The 17926-nt window shown below is 58.9% G+C and overlaps 1 protein-coding gene across 8 annotated transcripts in view; it reads left to right on the plus strand.

The window, feature by feature from the left end:
- Window positions 1-17926, plus strand: part of ATP2B3 (ATPase plasma membrane Ca2+ transporting 3) — a gene marked incomplete at both ends in the record, with an annotated part of 41401 nt that extends 23475 nt beyond the window's left edge. For 4 of the 8 annotated variants that reach the window (XM_079727217.1, XM_079727222.1, XM_079727218.1 and 1 more), the window contains 4 exons: window positions 342-553; window positions 1466-1573; window positions 2635-2817; window positions 17606-17926. In XM_079727217.1, the coding sequence (XP_079583343.1) occupies window positions 342-553; window positions 1466-1573; window positions 2635-2817; window positions 17606-17926 (824 nt within the window). Of the gene's footprint in view, window positions 1-341; window positions 554-1465; window positions 1574-2634; window positions 2818-7418; window positions 7584-17605 lie in introns of those variants that run through there. The other 4 variants (XM_079727215.1, XM_079727216.1, XM_079727221.1 and 1 more) reach the window with 4 other exon arrangements.

Raw genomic sequence — 17926 nt, forward strand, 5'->3', positions numbered from 1 at the left:
GGGTCCTCTCACGGGGACTTTCTCTGCTATCTCGGGAGCAGAAGCTGGTCATGGCTGACCCGAGAGCCGTTCTTGAGGCAGCGCAGAGGAGGGCCGAGCCTGCCCTGAGCCTTGCAGCTCCCGTTCCTTCCCCAGCTCGAGCCAGTGTGCAAATGGGTCTCAATGTCTTCACCCCTGTCCTGGGGTTTCAGTGCCAGATGCCCCCGGTCGGGACCCGGCCTTGGCTGTGAGCTCCTGTTGCTTAGCCTGGGGGCTGGGGGGCTCACGACTTCCACCCATGTCGCCCGGTGGTGACGCGCCCACCTGGGCCCGGCTCCCCTCACGCGGCCCTGGGCTTGCAGGGGAGCTCTTCTTCGACATTGACAGCGGGAGGAACGCGCCCCTGCACTCGCCGCCCTCCGAGCACTACACCATCATCTTCAACACCTTCGTCATGATGCAGCTCTTCAACGAGATCAACGCCCGCAAGATCCACGGCGAGCGCAACGTCTTCCATGGCATCTTCGGCAACCCCATCTTCTGCACCATCGTGCTGGGCACCTTTGCCATCCAGGTAGGAGGGGCGGCTCCACTTTTGCAGGTCCCTCCGGGTCTGCCACTCCCATTTCTAGAACTCGATTCCTTGGCGGGAGGCCCTTAACTCCAGGAGGCACTGAGCGCTCAAAACTAGGGCGTATTGATAGAAAATGTGAGGTAGAGTGAGGCCAGCAGGCCAGGAGAGTTGGTTTCTCGCACTTCTCAGAGGGGGGCCAGCCATGGCACGGGGACCACCTGGGGAAGCACCCGGGCTGGTCAGCAGGCAGGAGGAGAGCAGGGAACCCAGAGCAGGAGCTGAGGCGGGAGGGGCAGGCTGAGCACTTGATGGTGTGAATAATTTCTGGGCTCTGGGGTGTAGGGCTGTCCATCTTGTGGTCTGGGACCCAGCCCTGGGTGGTTAGGGAGGGGGACAGTGGCCTGGAGGGTGAGAGCCCAGGAACAGAGAGAGTTGGAGTGCGGACTTGGGACCAGTTGGTCTGTAGTTGAAAAGCTCGCCCCGGGAAGACGACTCCTCCCATGGAGGGGCCATGAGGCTGCACGAGGCCAGTCAGAGTGTCTGGCATATGCACGTTCAAGCATCACGTTCACAGAAGCCGGGAGCGTGGCTAACACGACCGAGCCACACCCGAAGGCTGGAAAAGGGACAGTCCGGGGCGCCTGGGTCAGTGGGCACCTTGCACCAAGCGAGGCCACGTGCCCGTCCGGCACAGCACCCACGGCCTGTGGTCAGCTGCTCTGGGAAGCTTCTTTAGGCACTGGCTGAGGTGGGGATGAAGGGACGGAGGCCAGAGAAAAGAAGGCTCCCAGGAACTGCCTGTCTACCTGGGTGAACCAACAACCCTTCTGCCTCCCTGAGCTGGGCTCACAGGACAGGGGGTGCCCCGAGGGCTAGAGGTGCTGACCCACCTCCCGCCACCCCCTCCCGCAGATTGTCATCGTCCAGTTCGGCGGAAAGCCCTTCAGCTGCTCCCCACTGTCTACGGAGCAGTGGCTCTGGTGCCTGTTTGTTGGTGTTGGGGAACTGGTCTGGGGACAGGTAAGTGTCTGCCTCGGTGGCTTTCCCAGCCCTGCCCGTTTCCCATTTGTCTGGGGAACTGTGGGCAGCCCAGGATCCCCTAGCCTGCCTCTGGGACAGGCCACGACCTAGGTACAAGGCCACAAGTGACAGCCTCAGCAGAGATCATGCAAAGGGCCATGGCTGGGATGTCACAGCCCCCAGCAAAACCACCCACCACTCCCCTTGCCACTGTAGGAGCTGAAAATCGTGCCTTAGAATTGGGTGGCTTGGAAAATGCTCACATATTTGAAGCTACACAATACCTCTCTGAACCTTCCAGAGGGCAAAGAGAATGTCTCAAGGCCACCACATCAAAGTAACACAGACAGGGTGGCTTCAACGGCAGGTGTTATTCTCTGGAGGCTAGATGTCCAAGATCATGCTTACATAGGGCGGGTCCAGGAGAGGCCGGGCACGAGCTCCCAGGTCCCCCGCCAGGGGAGTCGCATGGCAGTGCAGTTTCTCCCAGTGGTAATGTGTGATGACACGCACGGGTACCACCATCAGGGCAGCTCCCCTGAGCGGTGCAGTCCGGGGACTTGAGTGGAGTCGTCCTGGAGGCCTGGGGAGCCCGTGTGACTTAGTTACTCAACTCTGCGCCCTGGAGGTCAAGCTGGTACATGCGACCCAGGGACCCGCCCCAAATCACCCCGGCAGTGTAGCCTGCCTGCCCTTGGCCCCAGGTGAACCAAGACCCTCTCATCAGGCAGGGGCCTAAAGGTCCCCTCCCATGAGCCAGGCCAGGGCCACACCTCGGTCTGGTGAAGCAAGTCCCTAACATCACACGCTGTGCAGGAAGGTGGCATGAGCCACTCCTCTGGGCGTCGGCGGAGGAGGATCCACCGGCGCGCACACTGCAGGGAGCAAGCACTGAGGAAAGAACTGCACACAGTGCCGGGGCCTGTGCAGGGGTGGGCACACACACTGGCCTGGGCCTCGGTCCGCGGGAGGTGGGCAGCCTGCGTCCGTTCCCGGCCCCAGCAGAGCTCCCACCTCTGATGGCCACTTTTGCCTGCTGTCCCTCACCTCTGGCGACCCAGGTCATCGCCACCATCCCCACCAGCCAGCTCAAGTGCCTGAAGGAAGCGGGACACGGGCCCGGGAAGGACGAGATGACTGACGAGGAGCTGGCTGAGGGCGAGGAAGAGATCGACCACGCCGAGCGGGAGCTCCGCAGAGGCCAGATCCTCTGGTTCCGGGGCCTCAACCGGATCCAGACACAGGTAAGCCGCCGGGCTGCTCGGCCACTCTGGCTCTCCCACCTCGCGAGGGGGGCAAGCAAGCCAGAGGCAGAGAATGGGCAAAATGAGCCTGAGAGCAACAGGGAAGCCCTTGGGTCTTGCCGCCATGATCACAAGGGCAGTTGCTGGATGTGCCGGTTGACAGTATGTCTCCAAGATGGCCTCTCCCTGACGCCTCGCTCAGAGCCCAGGTGGCCCTCCCCGCTAGTGAGCACAGGTATCAGCTAACAGCGTGTGCTGTGACCCAGAGCTGTATCTCAGGGAGATGGGGGCATGGGCCACCCACTGTCTGAATAGCTGCTGGGACTTGTTTTCTTTGCTGGGAGCCGCCCCAGGTCATGGGGAAGGGGCCTTCTCGGGATGAGGCAGATGCCCGTTTCAAATAGCCTTTGGTGAGCTCACCATTCATTGGGTTATATTGTGCATTCTGTGGAAAGACTTCATTTGAGAAGTGAACTCTGGTCACCAAGTTGGTCTGTTCTGTTCACCCCAATCTCCAAATATCAGTGCTGGTCAAGGTCAAGGCCATCAGTGGCTGTCCTCTATACAGTCAGACGACAGCCACGACAACTTCCCAGCTGTGGGCACTTGCAAAGGCTTCGTGAGAGTCTGCCTGACAGAGCCACCCTCGCTTCCTGCCCCCAACTCTTCCCGGCCAGCCTTCTTGCCAGAATGTTCCATACTTGCTGTCTCTCTGTGTCCTTCCCTGGCACTCACTGGTGACTTCATCATGGCCTAACATCAGCCCTCAACACCCCAGAGGCAGTTCTCACCAAGGTCTGCAAGACATCCTCCCGTCCCTCCATCCCTCCTGCTTGGAGACTGTTTCCCAGCGCCCTTCCGGAAGTGCGGTCCGCCCTGCTCTCCTGGCAGCTCGCTGTCCCCTCTCCATCTTCCTTGCCTGTCACTCCCACCTCCCACTGAGACCGTGGTCTGCCCTGTCGCCTGGCTGTGACCCTAGCTGCTGGAAGTCCCGCAGTCCCGGGGCACTGGTCTCTTCTTGCCAGTTCCCCGCGGCCTGGCCCTCCCCGCACAGCCTCCAGATGGCGACCAGGCGCCCCTCACGCACCACTTTCTCCTCTGCCTCACAGCACCCACCCTGGGCTCAGGTCAGCCCAGACCCAGGCCCCACCTCCCCAAGCCCACCTCCTCCCGCCCCCCAGCTCCTGATCCATGGCTCCGTCACTTCTACTGCCCAAGCCAGAGCCCCGGAGCTGTCCCAGACCCTCTTCCCGTATCCCCACACACCTGGCACATTGGCATGGCCCTTCGAATGCGCATGCCCGGTCCAGCCACCTCCGGCCCCGCCCCCAGCATCTTCCTGTTCCAGCTGCCCGCGTCTCTGCCTGGACTGAGGTTCCTGGGGTCCACCCTGGGCCCCTGCAGCCTATTTGCAACATAGGCAGCGTGTGACACCCATCACTCCCTGCTCCTCCCAGGCCTTTCGCCGTGCTCTGTCCTGGACCCACAGCCCCACTGCCCCGAGACCCACCGGAAGGAAGAACACCACCGGGCGCCTGCTTAGGCAACTTCCCGTGTGGGCCCCTTGGCCTGGGCCAGGACCTGAGACCACAGCTCTCCCCAGTGTCCGCCTCCAGCCTGTCACAAATCACCATGGGCTCATCCCAAAGAATCTTCCATGCCAGGTGCCCAAAGTGCCCTCCCAGTGCACGCGGCTCACCAGCTGCTGCCACACAACCCCTGGGGGCCTAGTCTCTGGGCGCCCCTCTTCTCCCCAGGCGCCAGCCTCAGCTCCCCGGCCAGAAGCTCTCAGCCTCCCGTCTGCCTCTCGGCATCACCCCACGTGCCCTGCGTCCCCAGAACCCCTGCTGCCTTCCCAGACTCCCACTCCGCTCGCCCACGTTGCTGTGCCTCCATGCTGGCCCCTGTCTGGGCCCCAGGCCCCCGCAGCTCCCACCGTGTCCCCTGGGGCCCCTCCTCATCCCACGGCGGCCCCGTGAAGCCTTCTCAGAGTCCCAAGGGGCTTCTCCGGGCCTCTGGCTCAGCCCTCCCAGCGTCCCAGGCGCCTTGGCCAGCGTGGCGGGGGAAGGTTGTCTTGGGCCCGGCCAGAACACTGAGCGCCCAGTAGAACGGGAGGAGCCTTTGTCGCCAGCTGTCCAGGTTTACCCCGTGGCCTCCTGGCTGCTCAACTGTGAGCACCCACCCACCCACCCATCCCGGCCCCGACGGGCTCTGGTGTGTCATGCTGGGCGGGTTCTGCAGCAGAGCCTATTTGCTTCCATCGATGAGCCAAAGTCAGTGTTAGCTTTTCTAGCAGCCAAGACCACAGCCCTGCCCCGATCCTAGGTGTCCGGGAAGAGGTCTCTGGTGCCCCAGCCACCTGTGCGTCTGTGTCTTCTTACTGCCTGCGGGCTCTTGGACCTGACACTGCCACCCCGTTGGTAGAGTGGGTCCCCTCACTCAGAGCCTTGCAGTTCCGGGCTGGTCGGGTCCCTGCTTTCCACACGGGGAAATGGGGCCCAGAGAGAAGGGACTTGCCCAAGGTTACCCAAGTCTCCTTCCCCCATCCCTTAGCCCTGGCCTCTCCATGGAGCCACTCATTCCTCCCCTTGACTTTGTCCCACCAAATCCACCACACTTCTCAAGAATGCCGAACCAACCAGTTGCTTTAGTTCACTTTTTAAGAGCGTTTGTTCATTTTGATTCAAAATACCTGCTTGAAAAGCAGAAATAAAGTCTAGGAGAAATAAAGCCCCTCAAGTTGCATACACCCCATGCCAAGAGAAACATTCTCTAGGCAGCCAGCCCTAGATTTCCAACTTTGGCAAAACACAAAATTGCTCCCCAGATTTCGGAGACCAGCACAGCTTTTTATGTTGCTAAGTGAAGGCATTTCCTGAGCTGCTGCCTGCTTTCACCATCATTCCATGCAGCAGCCAGGCAGGGAGTCATCCCAGAATAAAAGAGTCCTCCAAATGCAGGACGTGGAGCTTTTCGAAGTGCTCACGACGTGGTCTATTTCGCATTCCATTCTAAACCAAAGAGAAGCTTCAGCAGTGACTGGGCCTTGTTCCTGGCCCAGTGTGGGGGGCTTCCAGGGTAGGGGTGGGGCGGAGGGATAATTCTGTGGTATTTTGACTGATACCATCATCGCATCGGGACACCACGCGGAGAGGCCCAATCAGAGGCAGGAAAGGCATTTTTCCCTTCCCTTGTCGCCTTTGCCACAGTAAGAGTCCCCTCTTGAGACAGTCCCCTGTCTCCGTAGCCTTAGAAACATCTCAATCTAGGGAGGAGATGCCCCCCCCCAAGACACAGCGACATCAAGGCATGGGTCATCTTCCTTCAGTGTGTTGGGGCACTCGGCACTGTGCCAGTCCCCGTGGGCACTCAGTGTGCCTTACTTCTGCTGGGCAGAAGGGGGCTCAGCGGTGCGTACACAACAATTAGTCTGTCTGGCAGCGCGTCCAAGGGTTGAAGTGACGTCCGTCTTCACTCTGGTTGGGATGGGGGGAGTCTGAGCACTCGAGCTGCCTTCTTCCAAGAGCCCGGCCCCGTGTCAGACACACCACGGAACCTGGCGGCTACCATGTAGCCCCTTGGGGGCTTGGGGGTGGGGGCCGTGTCCTTCGGCCCAGAGCAGGCAGCCAGGGTGCTCTGGGCTCCAGAAATGCATACTTGCTCTGCTGCTCACATCATCCAATGAACTATGTGGCAGTTTCTAGAAATCAGATCCACCTTCTAAGGCCAAAGATTCCACACACACTCCCCACTACGAGGGCATTCTCTAAGAAGCGGCCCAAAGTACGCCACAGCAGGCTGGCCTCCCAGAATCTAGACACACGGTCTTCTGATGGGGGGACATTCACAGTGGCCACCCTGCCACGGTTCCTTGGGACCCCACGCCTGGGTTTGCTCCACCCCCAGGCCCCCCGGCCAGCCAAAGGCGGGTCGGGAAATCCAAAGATACTGCCTCTCTGGCAAGTTCACCCCCATGGCTCTCATTTCGTGAAGGCTCCTAGGAGGCTTTAAGGGTGGGGGACAAAGTAAAGCCATCTTTGCTCCCCAGACCCAGGCTCTCCACTCTCCCTCCTGCCCTGCCTGTGGCTCTGTGGGAAGGCATTCTGATGAGACAAAGCAGGGGCTTTGGGGAAACCCCTCCCCCTCTTTTAAAACCCATCCTTACCCTGAGACTTCCCACGGAGTACCCCCTAGTCACTTGGATGAGCCGCAGAAGGAGAGTGACGGCCCCGCTTATGGCAATGTGAACAGAGGACGGGCCAGGGAAGGGTATTTATTGATGAGTGGCTTGCAAGGCTCATATCGTGAATGCAAATGGCTCTTTCTAACGTGTTTGCGGTGTGCCCAATCCATCGTCAAGCCCCGCACGCCAGGTCTTCTGAGCGCTAATCATTTGCTCAGCAAAGCCTCTCTTGGTGGATGACGCAGAGGCCAGACCCGGCCTCGGCCTCGGCCCCAGCAGAAGCACCGAGGCGACCTCAGTGAGGCTTTGCTGTCACGATATGCACCCAGTGTGGCCCCCGTCCCCACCCAGCCCCACCCCCGTGCGGTCGAGGGGACTGCAGTGCAAGCCAACCTTTATCTCATTTTCTCTCCTACAGATGGAGGTAGTGAGTACCTTCAAGAGAAGCGGTTCATTTCAGGGTGCTGTGTGCCGGCGGTCCTCGGTCCTCAGCCAGCTCCATGACGTAACCAATCTTTCTACCCCTACTCACGTAATTCTCTCTGCTGCCCACCCCACCAGTGCCGCTGGGAGTGAGTCTTGAGTCCCCTTTTCTCTCATAAATGGCATCTCTGGGGGAGGAAAAAGCCTCCTGCCTCTTCCTTCTCTTTTTTTCCAGTCTTGCATCCTCCGCTCACCGAGGCTTTTCCGTTCTTTCTTTATCGCACTGTTCAGTCCTTCCCGCCCAGACGGTGTGTCTCTCTAAAGCCATATCCTCTTATGAAATGTACTGAATCCATGGCACTGCTGGACCTTCTGTTCTTTTCTTTGGTTTTGGGGGTTTTGTTTAGTGCTCCTTCTGTCACTGGTTTTTTCTTTTCTTGAAATTGTCTGCCTTTGCTGATGGTTCTTCATGAACTTGGGCCGCTTCTGGTGGTGTCTGGTGTCAGTCAGGTTGGGGCCTTGGTCAGTGTTCTGCGGGGCAGCTCGAGGGAGGCACGCAGGCTCAGGGCCGCCCCTCAGGGACTGGAAGGAGAGGCGAGCGCCTTTGCAGCGTCATTCGCCGTGGAAGAACCCAGCCCACCCAGTTGGGACTAAAGCAGCAGCTTCCAGAACTCTCCTTGAGGTGGTTTCCAAAGGCAGTACACCTGAGCCACCGGGCGTTAGAAGTGTCCCCAGGAGCCCTCCTCGTGCCTCGAGCCCGCCCTCGGCCACGTTTCCTTTTGTCCCCAACGCATCTTCGCTCTTTCCAAGCAGGCCTCAGGATTGGAAGGTCTTAACCTGATCTGGTCCATACTCTCTCTCCTCCTTCCTTCGAGAAGCTGGGAGAAATTGATTCCTTTCTATACGTCCCTCCGAAAAGTTCCCACCATGTCTGTCACATTTTAAAAGGAACCCAGGGGCTGTCCTAAAGAGGTAGAAAGTTCCATATTTGCTCACATTTCTTTACAAAGACAAAGGGAAAGCCACTAGACCATTGAGCCCACCACCCCACGGTCCCCATAGTGAGAAACAATGCAAGGAACAGTGTGGGCCCCCCACTGCCCACCAGGGCCACCTGCTTCTCACAGCAAACTCGAGATTTCAAAAGCCAAACACTACACCTTCAAGTATGAGCCCAGAGCCCCTGCCAGGATGGTTCACTGCTGCCTGTTTCCTTTCCTTCTAGTGGGACCCGGCAACACTCACCTCCGTGAACACATCACCTCCCCATGGACGGGAGTTGTTAACTATGCTGTTTTCCCACGCCAGACTCTGGGATTTTCTTTTTGCTTGATTACTTCTCGTTTCCTTTTTTCTTTTTGCCTTGTGTTTTCTTTTTTGTTTTTTCTTCTCTTCTTCTGCTTCTTTTTTTTTTTTTTTTTTTTTTTTTAGGAACTGGTAAGAGGTCCCCAGTGGAGGGCGTCCCTCCTCTTGCTTAAGCTGTCCTTTCAGACCACTCTGCCCTTTATGGAAGGGATGTGGGCTGCACTGGTCCCCACTGGGGCCACCTTGCCCCCTTTGGAAACAGCACGCACGTACACACACACACACACACACACACACGAGCGTGTTCCCCATCCCACAGGCCACACACATGTCCAGCTCCCTTGAATGTTCACTGAGCCACCCACCCGGGGCCACAGACACTGGCTGACGGCCGTCACAGGTGAGCTGGAGAGCTTGTCCCACGGGGTACTTGGCACCAGTCCACCTGGGGAAGCCCTCCCCTGCCACTTCCTTCACGTGTTCCTTTGCCATCTCTCTCTGTGCCTCCTCTCTGTCTGTCTGTCCATCCGCCTGTCTGTCGACTTGGGGGAAGGCAGCCCGTCCCTCCTCTGCTCACTCCTAGGCCTTCCCCACGCTCCTGCTGAGGCCGCGCTCTCCGGGTGCCTCAGGCTTCCTCCCTGGGGGCAGCCTCTTTCTCCTGTCTCTTTCTCGGCTCCTACTACCTTCCTTCTTTCTGCGGCCACCTGTCCTGTCCCCCTTCCCACTGCCGGGAGCCCAGCAGTGTGGGGTAGGAGCCGCTCCCGGGGGACCTAAGTAGCTCCTGGCCAGAAGAAGGGTCACTGCTCCTTCCACACCACGTGCCACTGGGAGATGAGCGCCTTCTGCCTGAGGAGGGTCCCGATGTCCTGACTCACAAGGCTGAGCCACTGCCCCTCAGAAAGGACCCCGCTGTGGAGGAAGATGCTGGATGGAGGGCCAGGTGACACCAGGGGACGTTCCTGCTTCCAGAAGCTGCCAACCAAGACCACTTCCTGCCACCATCACCGGTTCCCAGTCCAAGCTTCAAAGACCCCGAGAAATCACCAAGCCTGGCACCCACATCGCACCAATCAGGGGAAGGCCTGGCAGAGTGGAGGACAGCCCTAGGCCTTCAGTCTCTCTCTCGGAACTTACCAGAAGAAAGGCAGGGTGCAGTGGTCACGGGGCACGAGGTTTCCTCAGGAAAACCCAGCTCCTTCAGGAAGGCTGCTGTCCTCCTTGCCTACCCCCTGGCCCGGCCGCGCCTCATCCTGAGCGCCGCGGCCAGTCTCGGCCCAACATCACTTCCAATGAGAACCTCAGGCTGCGTAGGTGGAAGGCCTGGGTGTGGACAAGGAGCCTGAAGGCCAGAGTGACAGGTGACATTGCTCGCCCAGTGCAGGCCCCGGCAGGTAACACCAATGCAAGAAGCGGCTAGAGTCCGAGGGGGAGGAGAGCCCCTCAGAGGAGTGATGGGGGGAGGCTAAAGGTGCAATGACCCTCGGGGCTCAGCGCACCCACATTCACGGCCATGCACACTTCGTAGTTGACCTCTGACACCCCCCCCCCGGGCTTCCCATGCCCACATGTGCACACGGGTCTTTGCTGCTTCTGGATTCGGGAGTCTCAACACGGTCCCCACTCCCCTGGCCACACCTGATGACCTCCCGGCTCCAGAACGGCCTTGGCTGCCTCCCTACTGCTCACTCAGCCGTCTGTCCTGCCTGGTTTAGTGGCCGCCCCACCACAGCCATTTCATGGGACCTCAGCCATGCATGGCCTTGAGGCCACCCACCTGAGTGGCTGAGGAACAAGCATTCTTTACTAACCATCATCAGCCTTTTGGAAACGAAGGGGGTGTGAAATCCTGTCCCCTGTTGGTGTGTCAGTCACCCTCATTCCTGCCCCAGTCACACTCTCACACAATAATTCTTCAGGAAGCTCAGCCTCATTCCCCAGCTGGCTGTCAGGATCCCCAAGGTGTAGGCAGACAGGAGGTGTCTCTTCACTCAGGTTTACTAATGAGCAGCAAGCCCAGGCCGCCAGATGGCTGCCCCCAGGTGCGAGGGCAGCCACACAGACACACCCAGGCCCTCCCCAGCCTCGTATCCACAGCCTGTTCCCCAGCAGCCTGGCCCTCCAGCAGCAACACTGGGCCTCTGTACTCAAACGATTACTGTCACAGGGGCAGGTGGTGAGTTTGGTCAGATGTGACCAGAAGGACTCCCTCAGGGCCGTTCAGTTCTGATCAACCATACCGAAAACAGATCATGGCAGTTGCTTTATTTTAATTGGCTTTTGCCAACTTGGCAAAGCCCAGCCCGGTGAGACCCCGGGGCTTCCGTGCACACACCCTTCTGGAGCCTGGGGAGACATGCCCCTCACACACTCCCAGAGCAGTAGTTAAGCCAGCCCCACTGAGGAAGGAGCCCTGCAAAGTGAAAGCTGTCTTGTTTGCAGGAATATGCTTCCTTCTCAGGAAATCCATTGATTTCGAGGCAAGTCTGCCCCCGTGGGTTTCTGGGAATCGTGTAATTGGCATTTTTGGTCAGCTCTAGGAACAGTATCAGCCCTGCCCGAGCCTTCCTGCAGCCAGGCACCCTAGCACATGGAAGAACCTTCCAGGCAATTCCTAAAGCACATGCCAGCTTGCAGCCTAAGGCAGACCCTGGAAGCCCTGCTCCAGAGCCCTCCCCTGTAGACACTTCCGGGCCGACTCCTGGGGCTGGGAAACAGGGCCCAGGAAGCTCAGGAGACTTATTTGAGGCCCTGCAGCTGGAGACAGCCAGGATGAGAGGCAAGGCCGAGCCCCTGAAAAACCCAGGACTCTCCATGCCTGGGTCAGTTCGGTGCGACATCTTGTTGACGCTGGCCACTGAGTCTGGCCTGTCCCGGTCCTGGGCACACGTGCGTGCCCACAGAATGGGAGGTGATCTTCGCAAAACTCACAAGCCACCAGCATTTCCGGCTTGCCGACACACACAAAGCCGTGTCTTTGGTTTGGGATTCGATCCTTCAGTGAAAGGGCCAACTCCGGAGTCTGAATTTTCACGTCTCCTGATTCCGCGGTGAGGAAAGGGAGCCTTCCCCCTTGCTCCCCCTTTGATTGTGGGTCCATCACCACACACCTCTTTGTGTTGCTGTCAAGTCATGATTCACCCTCCTGCCTACGGGGAGGGTGTGGGACTTGGGAACCTAAAGTTCATGGAGGCACCATGGCTCTCCCTGGCTGCTGTGTTCGGAATTTGCTCTAAATCCAAAGCCCCGATGCCAGGGAAGCTGCCAGGTTCCTTCCTCCCCCAGAAGGCTCTGGATAGTGGTTGGTACGGAAGCACAGGGCAGGAGTTGGATGGAAGAATTCTGAGTTCTGTGAGCTTCACAGTGAGACAGAAGGGAGGGTGCCGACCCACCCCCAGGGCCTGCTCCTCCCACAGTACGAAGGTGTCAGACCCTGTTTCTGTTGTGGCCATTGTCATTGTTGTTCGGTAGCCTTTGCTTTTATTTTTCTCTCCTTTTCTTTTCCTTTAAGGGGCTGGGTGTTCCTTCATCCTTCGCTTTCCTCCCTGCTTTCACGTCCCTTCTCCGCCTCCACCACCACCTACATTGCAAACGCAAGCGATTAAAGTTCAAAACGAAAGCGGGGTACATCCACTTTCAGCCGTGACTTTCACCCCTTCTGCTTGCAACTCTTCATCAGTAGCATGGTCCCATGGCAGAGCCTGACACAAGCATCCTTTCTCCTTGTGGCCGGGGTAGTCCTGCGGGTCTGGAGCATCACGTGCCCCATCCCCGCTAATGGAGCTCACGGTGAGGGGAAGACAGGCCAGGGCTCACATGCGGGCGCGAGGGCCGGGCAGCGAACAACAGAGAAGTAAGTTTGCGCTGAGTGCAGGTGGTCACCGGCCTCAGAGGAAAAGGAAGCGGAACGAGAGAAACATTAGCGGCACTATTTTAGATAAAGGTTGTCCGCGACGGCCTCTCAGAGGATGATTTGTGAGCTGAGTTCCAAATAAGGAGACAAGGCCAACAGGGGATGATCTGGCGGAAGAAGAGTGTAGGCGGGGGACAGGGCAGGGGTGATGGCCCTGGGGGACACTCAGGCTTGCTCTTCCGAGCAACGTGGGCAGAGAGCACTGGTCGGGGGAGCTATGGTGGGAGATACGTGCCAGGCTGTGTGGGCCCCCTACTCCCAGCACCTATCCACTGAGCCCCTGCTGCATGCGGATGCTGTGCTGGGTGCTGGGGACGTCAGGGGCCTTATGTTCCAGTGACAGGAGACAGAGGAGAGGATAATGGGATGTGTGGGGTGTTTGAAGGTGAACCATGCTGGGGAGAAAAGGAGGCAGAAGAGGTACCGGGGTGCTGAGGGAGATGAGTGGATTGCGGCTGTAAACGGAAAGAGCTGAGGGGGAGCCACGAGGCTCACTGGGGAAGAGCCTTCCTGACAGAGGGAACAGCCAGTGCCAAGGTCCTGAGGCAGGAGTGTCGGGCTTGAGGAAGAGCCGGGAGGCTGGAGAGGGTAAAGGAGAAAGAGGAAGAGAATGGCCCGAGGCAGGCCCTGGCAGGACTTTTCCTTTGAGGGAGACACAGCCACTAAAGTGTCTGGACCAGTGGAAGGTGTGACACGCTCTGACTTCCGCTGGAAAAGATTGCTCAGGCTGCCATGCTGAGAAGAGACTGTGGACGTCAAGGGTGGCAACAGGGAGACAAGGGAGGAGACGTGGGGGGTGGGAGGTAAAGTTGAAGAAGCAGGCAGAGCCCTGAGTCTGGACATTGAGGTGGGAGCTCCTTAGCAGGCAGATGGCTAGAAGCACCCAGGAAATGCATGGATGTGGATGGAGAAGAGGCCCAGACAACCCTGGGGCCCTTGGCCACGATAGTGGGTGGGCAGCAGCAGGGGGACCTGGAAGCAGGGGTGGGTGTGGGGAGCACGGGGCGCCCAGTGGACAGGTCCCTGGGGAGTGGGGGCGGAAGAGAACAGGGCCAAACGAAGCTGGGCCCCTGCATACCAACAGCTGGAGGGGCTGCAGCCCCGAGAGAGGGGCAAAGAGTAACCTAGACGAGGGGGACAGAGATGGCAGCGAAGGAGGAAGCAGGATGCAGCGTCAGAGGCCAGGCGGTGGGGTGCAACAGGCCTCACTCGGAAAGGGGAGGGAAGCCATGGGACAGCGCCCGGCCCCAGCCACACCTGCTCCTTGTTGGCTATAATCTAGACGTCCTCTTTGCTGGCCGGTGCTTTTCACGTCTTTCTTTACCTTTAAATTCTCTTACAGTAACCTGGACTTGGGGGTGTGCTACACTGCGCAGCCCAGTGTGCGTGCCACCAGTCAGGACCCAGAGCAGCTTCAGCAGCTGCTGGGATGTTTGGAGTCCCTGCTTCTACACAGCAAGGGCAGGGCCTGACTCAGCGGTCAGAGAGAAGGACCAGAGACCCCAGGGACGGCAGCCACGCAGGCTGGAGCCCGGGAAAGATCCAGGGACCAGGCAGGGGGCATCTCTGCGCTCGGGGCTCCACCCTGGAGAGGTTTGGGAAAGAGGGGCCCCAAGACACGCTGACGTACGGCACTGGGTCTGGTGCCTCCAAGTTTCAGCCAGAGCCCCGCACCACGATGCGAAGACTAGGCGAGGGGCAGGGTCGGCGGGGGTCAAGGCTGAGGGTCCTCCTGGACCTCCTGCAGTTCCAGAGGCCCGTTAGCCATCGACGGGCGGTACAGGAGCAGCAGACGCAGGTGGACGCGGTGCACGGGGCATTGATGGCGTCGAGGTGGGCTGTGCACTGTGGGCGGCACTCACAGCCTTGAGGGCAATGACATCCCTTTGGGCGTCCTAGAGATGCACAGGTGGCCTGAGGACCCTGCCCTGGCCCCTGGGACAGTCCCAGGCCAGGAGAGGAGCTTCAGGAGGCAGTAAGGGTCACACACTGGGGAAGAGCACTGGACCCACCCAGCTGTGACCAGGCTTTCGCAGGGACGCACTGAACTCCACCGTGGGGATGTCCTCAGACTCCCAGGTGCGAGCTCAGGCCTCCAGGGTGGCCCTCTCAGAAACGTTTCCCAGTTCCCGACAAACCCGTGTCCCGGGGGTTGACTGTGCCCTTCAGCGTGGAGTGGCCTGAAAACGCCCCATCATAAGACCAATCCCAAGCCATGTGTTAAGAGCCCAAGATTTGCATGCAGGGAAATGGAAGCTGGAGGGAAGCTGACTCACCGTCAGCTCTAAGACACTCAGGATGACTCAAGCCAATGGCACACGTTGGAGTGGGCAGCCCTGGCACATTCTGCTGGTGACTGAGCGGCCGCTCTGCGCCAGGCTCTGGTGACAGGCAGCAAACGAGGCTAGTGAGGGGCATCAAAGTGAGTCTTTGATTACACCTGGGAGGAGGTCCCTGAAGGAGCCTTCCAGGCCAGAGCAACAGAAGCTGGGGAGGGAAGAGCCGGCCACCCTCTGGGGGAGCTGAGGATGAGTTTGAGCAGGGGCCTGGCCTGATCACATGACCCAGGTCCAGGTGAGGGGAAAGGATGTAGCCAGGGGCACCGGGGCACTGCTGGCAAACTTACCACAAAGGCCTCCAGGGTCAAGGGCGGCAGCACGCTGCTTGCTCCCATTTCTGTAGCTTGAGGGGGTGGCTGACAGCCGGAGTAGATCCTCCACCACCACACAGCCACAGCCAGTGTCCCATTGGCTCTCCCACAATCCTGGCACCAGAAAAGGCCCAAATTATGAGGCCACATCTGCCATGGCTACAAAAAGTGAATTGTTTCTTTCCATTAAAAATGTCAAATGATTGTCAATTTCTGTGTCACCCTGGTCTCAGAAGCCAGTCTGGGGAATGAAGGGGCCGACAGCAAATGATGGCCATCTACGATCTGGAAGATGTGGCTTTACCAAATTCAGAGAAAATCCTAACTGGATTTAAGACATGGAATCAGAAAATTCCAATTTTATGGAGCCCTTTGGCTCATTTTTTTTTTTTTTTTTTGCACTCGATTGTGAGGTTCTCCTGGTTTAAACTGACCTAGGAGCACTGAGCTTGGCTGAGCGAGGCTGACCCCGGGATCCGGACGCTGCAGGGCTGAAAGGGATTCATGGTCTAAACCAGGGGGCAGCCATGAACATTGGACATGTCGTTCAGAGGACACGGCATGGCTGTGTACCCAATAAGACTTTATCTACAAAACCAGGTTGAGGGCCAGAGTTCGCTCTCGGGCCACAGTTTGCCAACACCTTGTCTAAACCAAGAAAACCCAACCCTAGAACCTTGGACCTGGAAATGGCTTTAGAACTCACTTTGTGTCCACGCACTCACATAGGAAGGCTCTGGCCTCCGCATCTCAGCACAGGGCCAGCTGGCTAGTGCGGGGCCCAGCTGAAGGCTTCCCATCGATTCTGCCTTCTAGAAACATGAGGGAGCCCAGGCTGGGGGCCGAAGGAAGGAGCAGAGAGAGGCAGCAAACCCGGTGAGACTTGAGCACATGTGGAGGTGAAGGCAGGGCAGCCAGTGGAGGCCAAGGGGCTAGTTCTGAGAGCAGGGTCCTGTGGGAGGTGCGGAGGCCAGGGGTGCCTGAGCTCAGCTGGGGACTCGGTAGCTGGGGAGCAGGGCACTGTGGGAAGCTCTTCCCCGGGCAGGGGGCACTTGTGCTGATCTGAGGTCTGCAGATGCCAGTGGGGCAACCAGGGAACAAGGTGTAGAAAATGTGAGTGGGGGAAGAATATGGCCCCCAACCAAATTCCAGGGATTGAAAGAAGTTGTGTGGCTTGGAGAGTGAAAAGGAAGAGGGTGAGAAAGGCTGGAGGTGCGGGTATCGGCAGAGTACAAAGGGCTCTGATGGCAGGAGGTGCAGGATGGAAGGGTCTGAGAAGGGAAATGACAACCAGATCAAATGCATCCAGCTGGTGAATCAGGACATCCGAGCAGGACAGGCTTGGTCGGTGTAAATTAAAAATGGGGCCATTTTCCATCTTGGATGCCTCCAGATGGGGGACTGGCAGGCTCTTAGGCCTGGAGCTCTGATGAGGGGCCTGGGCCGCAGTCCCTGGTTATAGCCAGATGAGCCCAGAGCTGTGGCCAGGGCGAGGAGGTGAGCCTGGGGGTATGCACAGGGAGGAGGGGGACAGGGACAGGCCAGGGCTCTGGGCACTCTGGGAGAAGAGTAACGAGCAATGGAGGAGATGAAGACAGAGAAACCGGTGAGGTAGGAGGAGGGCCAGACAGGGGCAGTGTCAGGGGAGCCAGGAGAAGTTCCCAGACAGAGGGGCAGGCGGCCCCTGGGGGATCAAATAAGATGGAGACACAGAAGGGCCGTTGGACTTAGCAGCACGGAGAGTGATGGGCAGATGTGTCTGGACCTGGCCAGCACAGGCTGCTGCCACAGGAGCTGGGAGACAGAGGAGAGGACGCTGAGAAGCCAGGGAGGGGGACCAACTCGAGAAAGGCCTGCAGTGTGCCCATAGGCTGGGGACTTTCTCTTGCCAGAAAGTTCCTTGGACTCTCTGGGAAGAGAAAGTGGAGAGCCCACTGTCCAGCACTGTCCCTTTGCCCAGTCATCTTTCTGGGCTCCCACGTTGGAATCCCCCCCAACCAGTGCAGGGGAAGGGGTGGGAGGGAGCAGCCAGGAGTCCCGTGAATCCATTGTTCTTGAGTTCCAGAACATCTGCCCAGGTCAGCCTAGAGAAAGCCACTGCCATTTGTCCTGCATGTGCATCAGGTGACGGGAGGGAGACCGCAGCGGGGCAGAGGGCTCCGACTGTTCCAAAAGACGAACGTTTGTCATGCAGTGACCCCTGCCATGGATGTGGGCGGAACTCACCGCTGATGGTCTCCTTCCCTCTTCCCTCCTCCCCCTCCCCCCTCCCCCCTCCCCGCCCTCCTGCTCCCTGTCCCTCCCCCTCCCCCTCCAGATCCGGGTGGTGAAAGCATTCCGTAGCTCCCTCTACGAAGGCCTGGAGAAACCGGAATCCAAGACCTCCATCCATAATTTCATGGCGACGCCCGAGTTTCTGATCAATGACTACACCCACAACATCCCACTCATCGATGACACGGACGTGGACGAGAACGAGGAGCGCCTGCGGGCCCCGCCCCCACCCTCCCCCAACCAGAACAACAACGCCATAGACAGCGGCGTCTACCTGACTACGCGCGGCACCAAGTCAGCTACCTCGTCAGTGTTTTCCTCCGGCCCCGCGAGCCCGCTCCACAGCGTGGAGACGTCCCTCTAA

The sequence above is a fragment of the Hyperoodon ampullatus genome, assembly GCF_949752795.1.
Source record: "Hyperoodon ampullatus genome assembly, chromosome: X".
Classification (NCBI taxonomy): Eukaryota; Metazoa; Chordata; class Mammalia; order Artiodactyla; family Ziphiidae; genus Hyperoodon; species Hyperoodon ampullatus.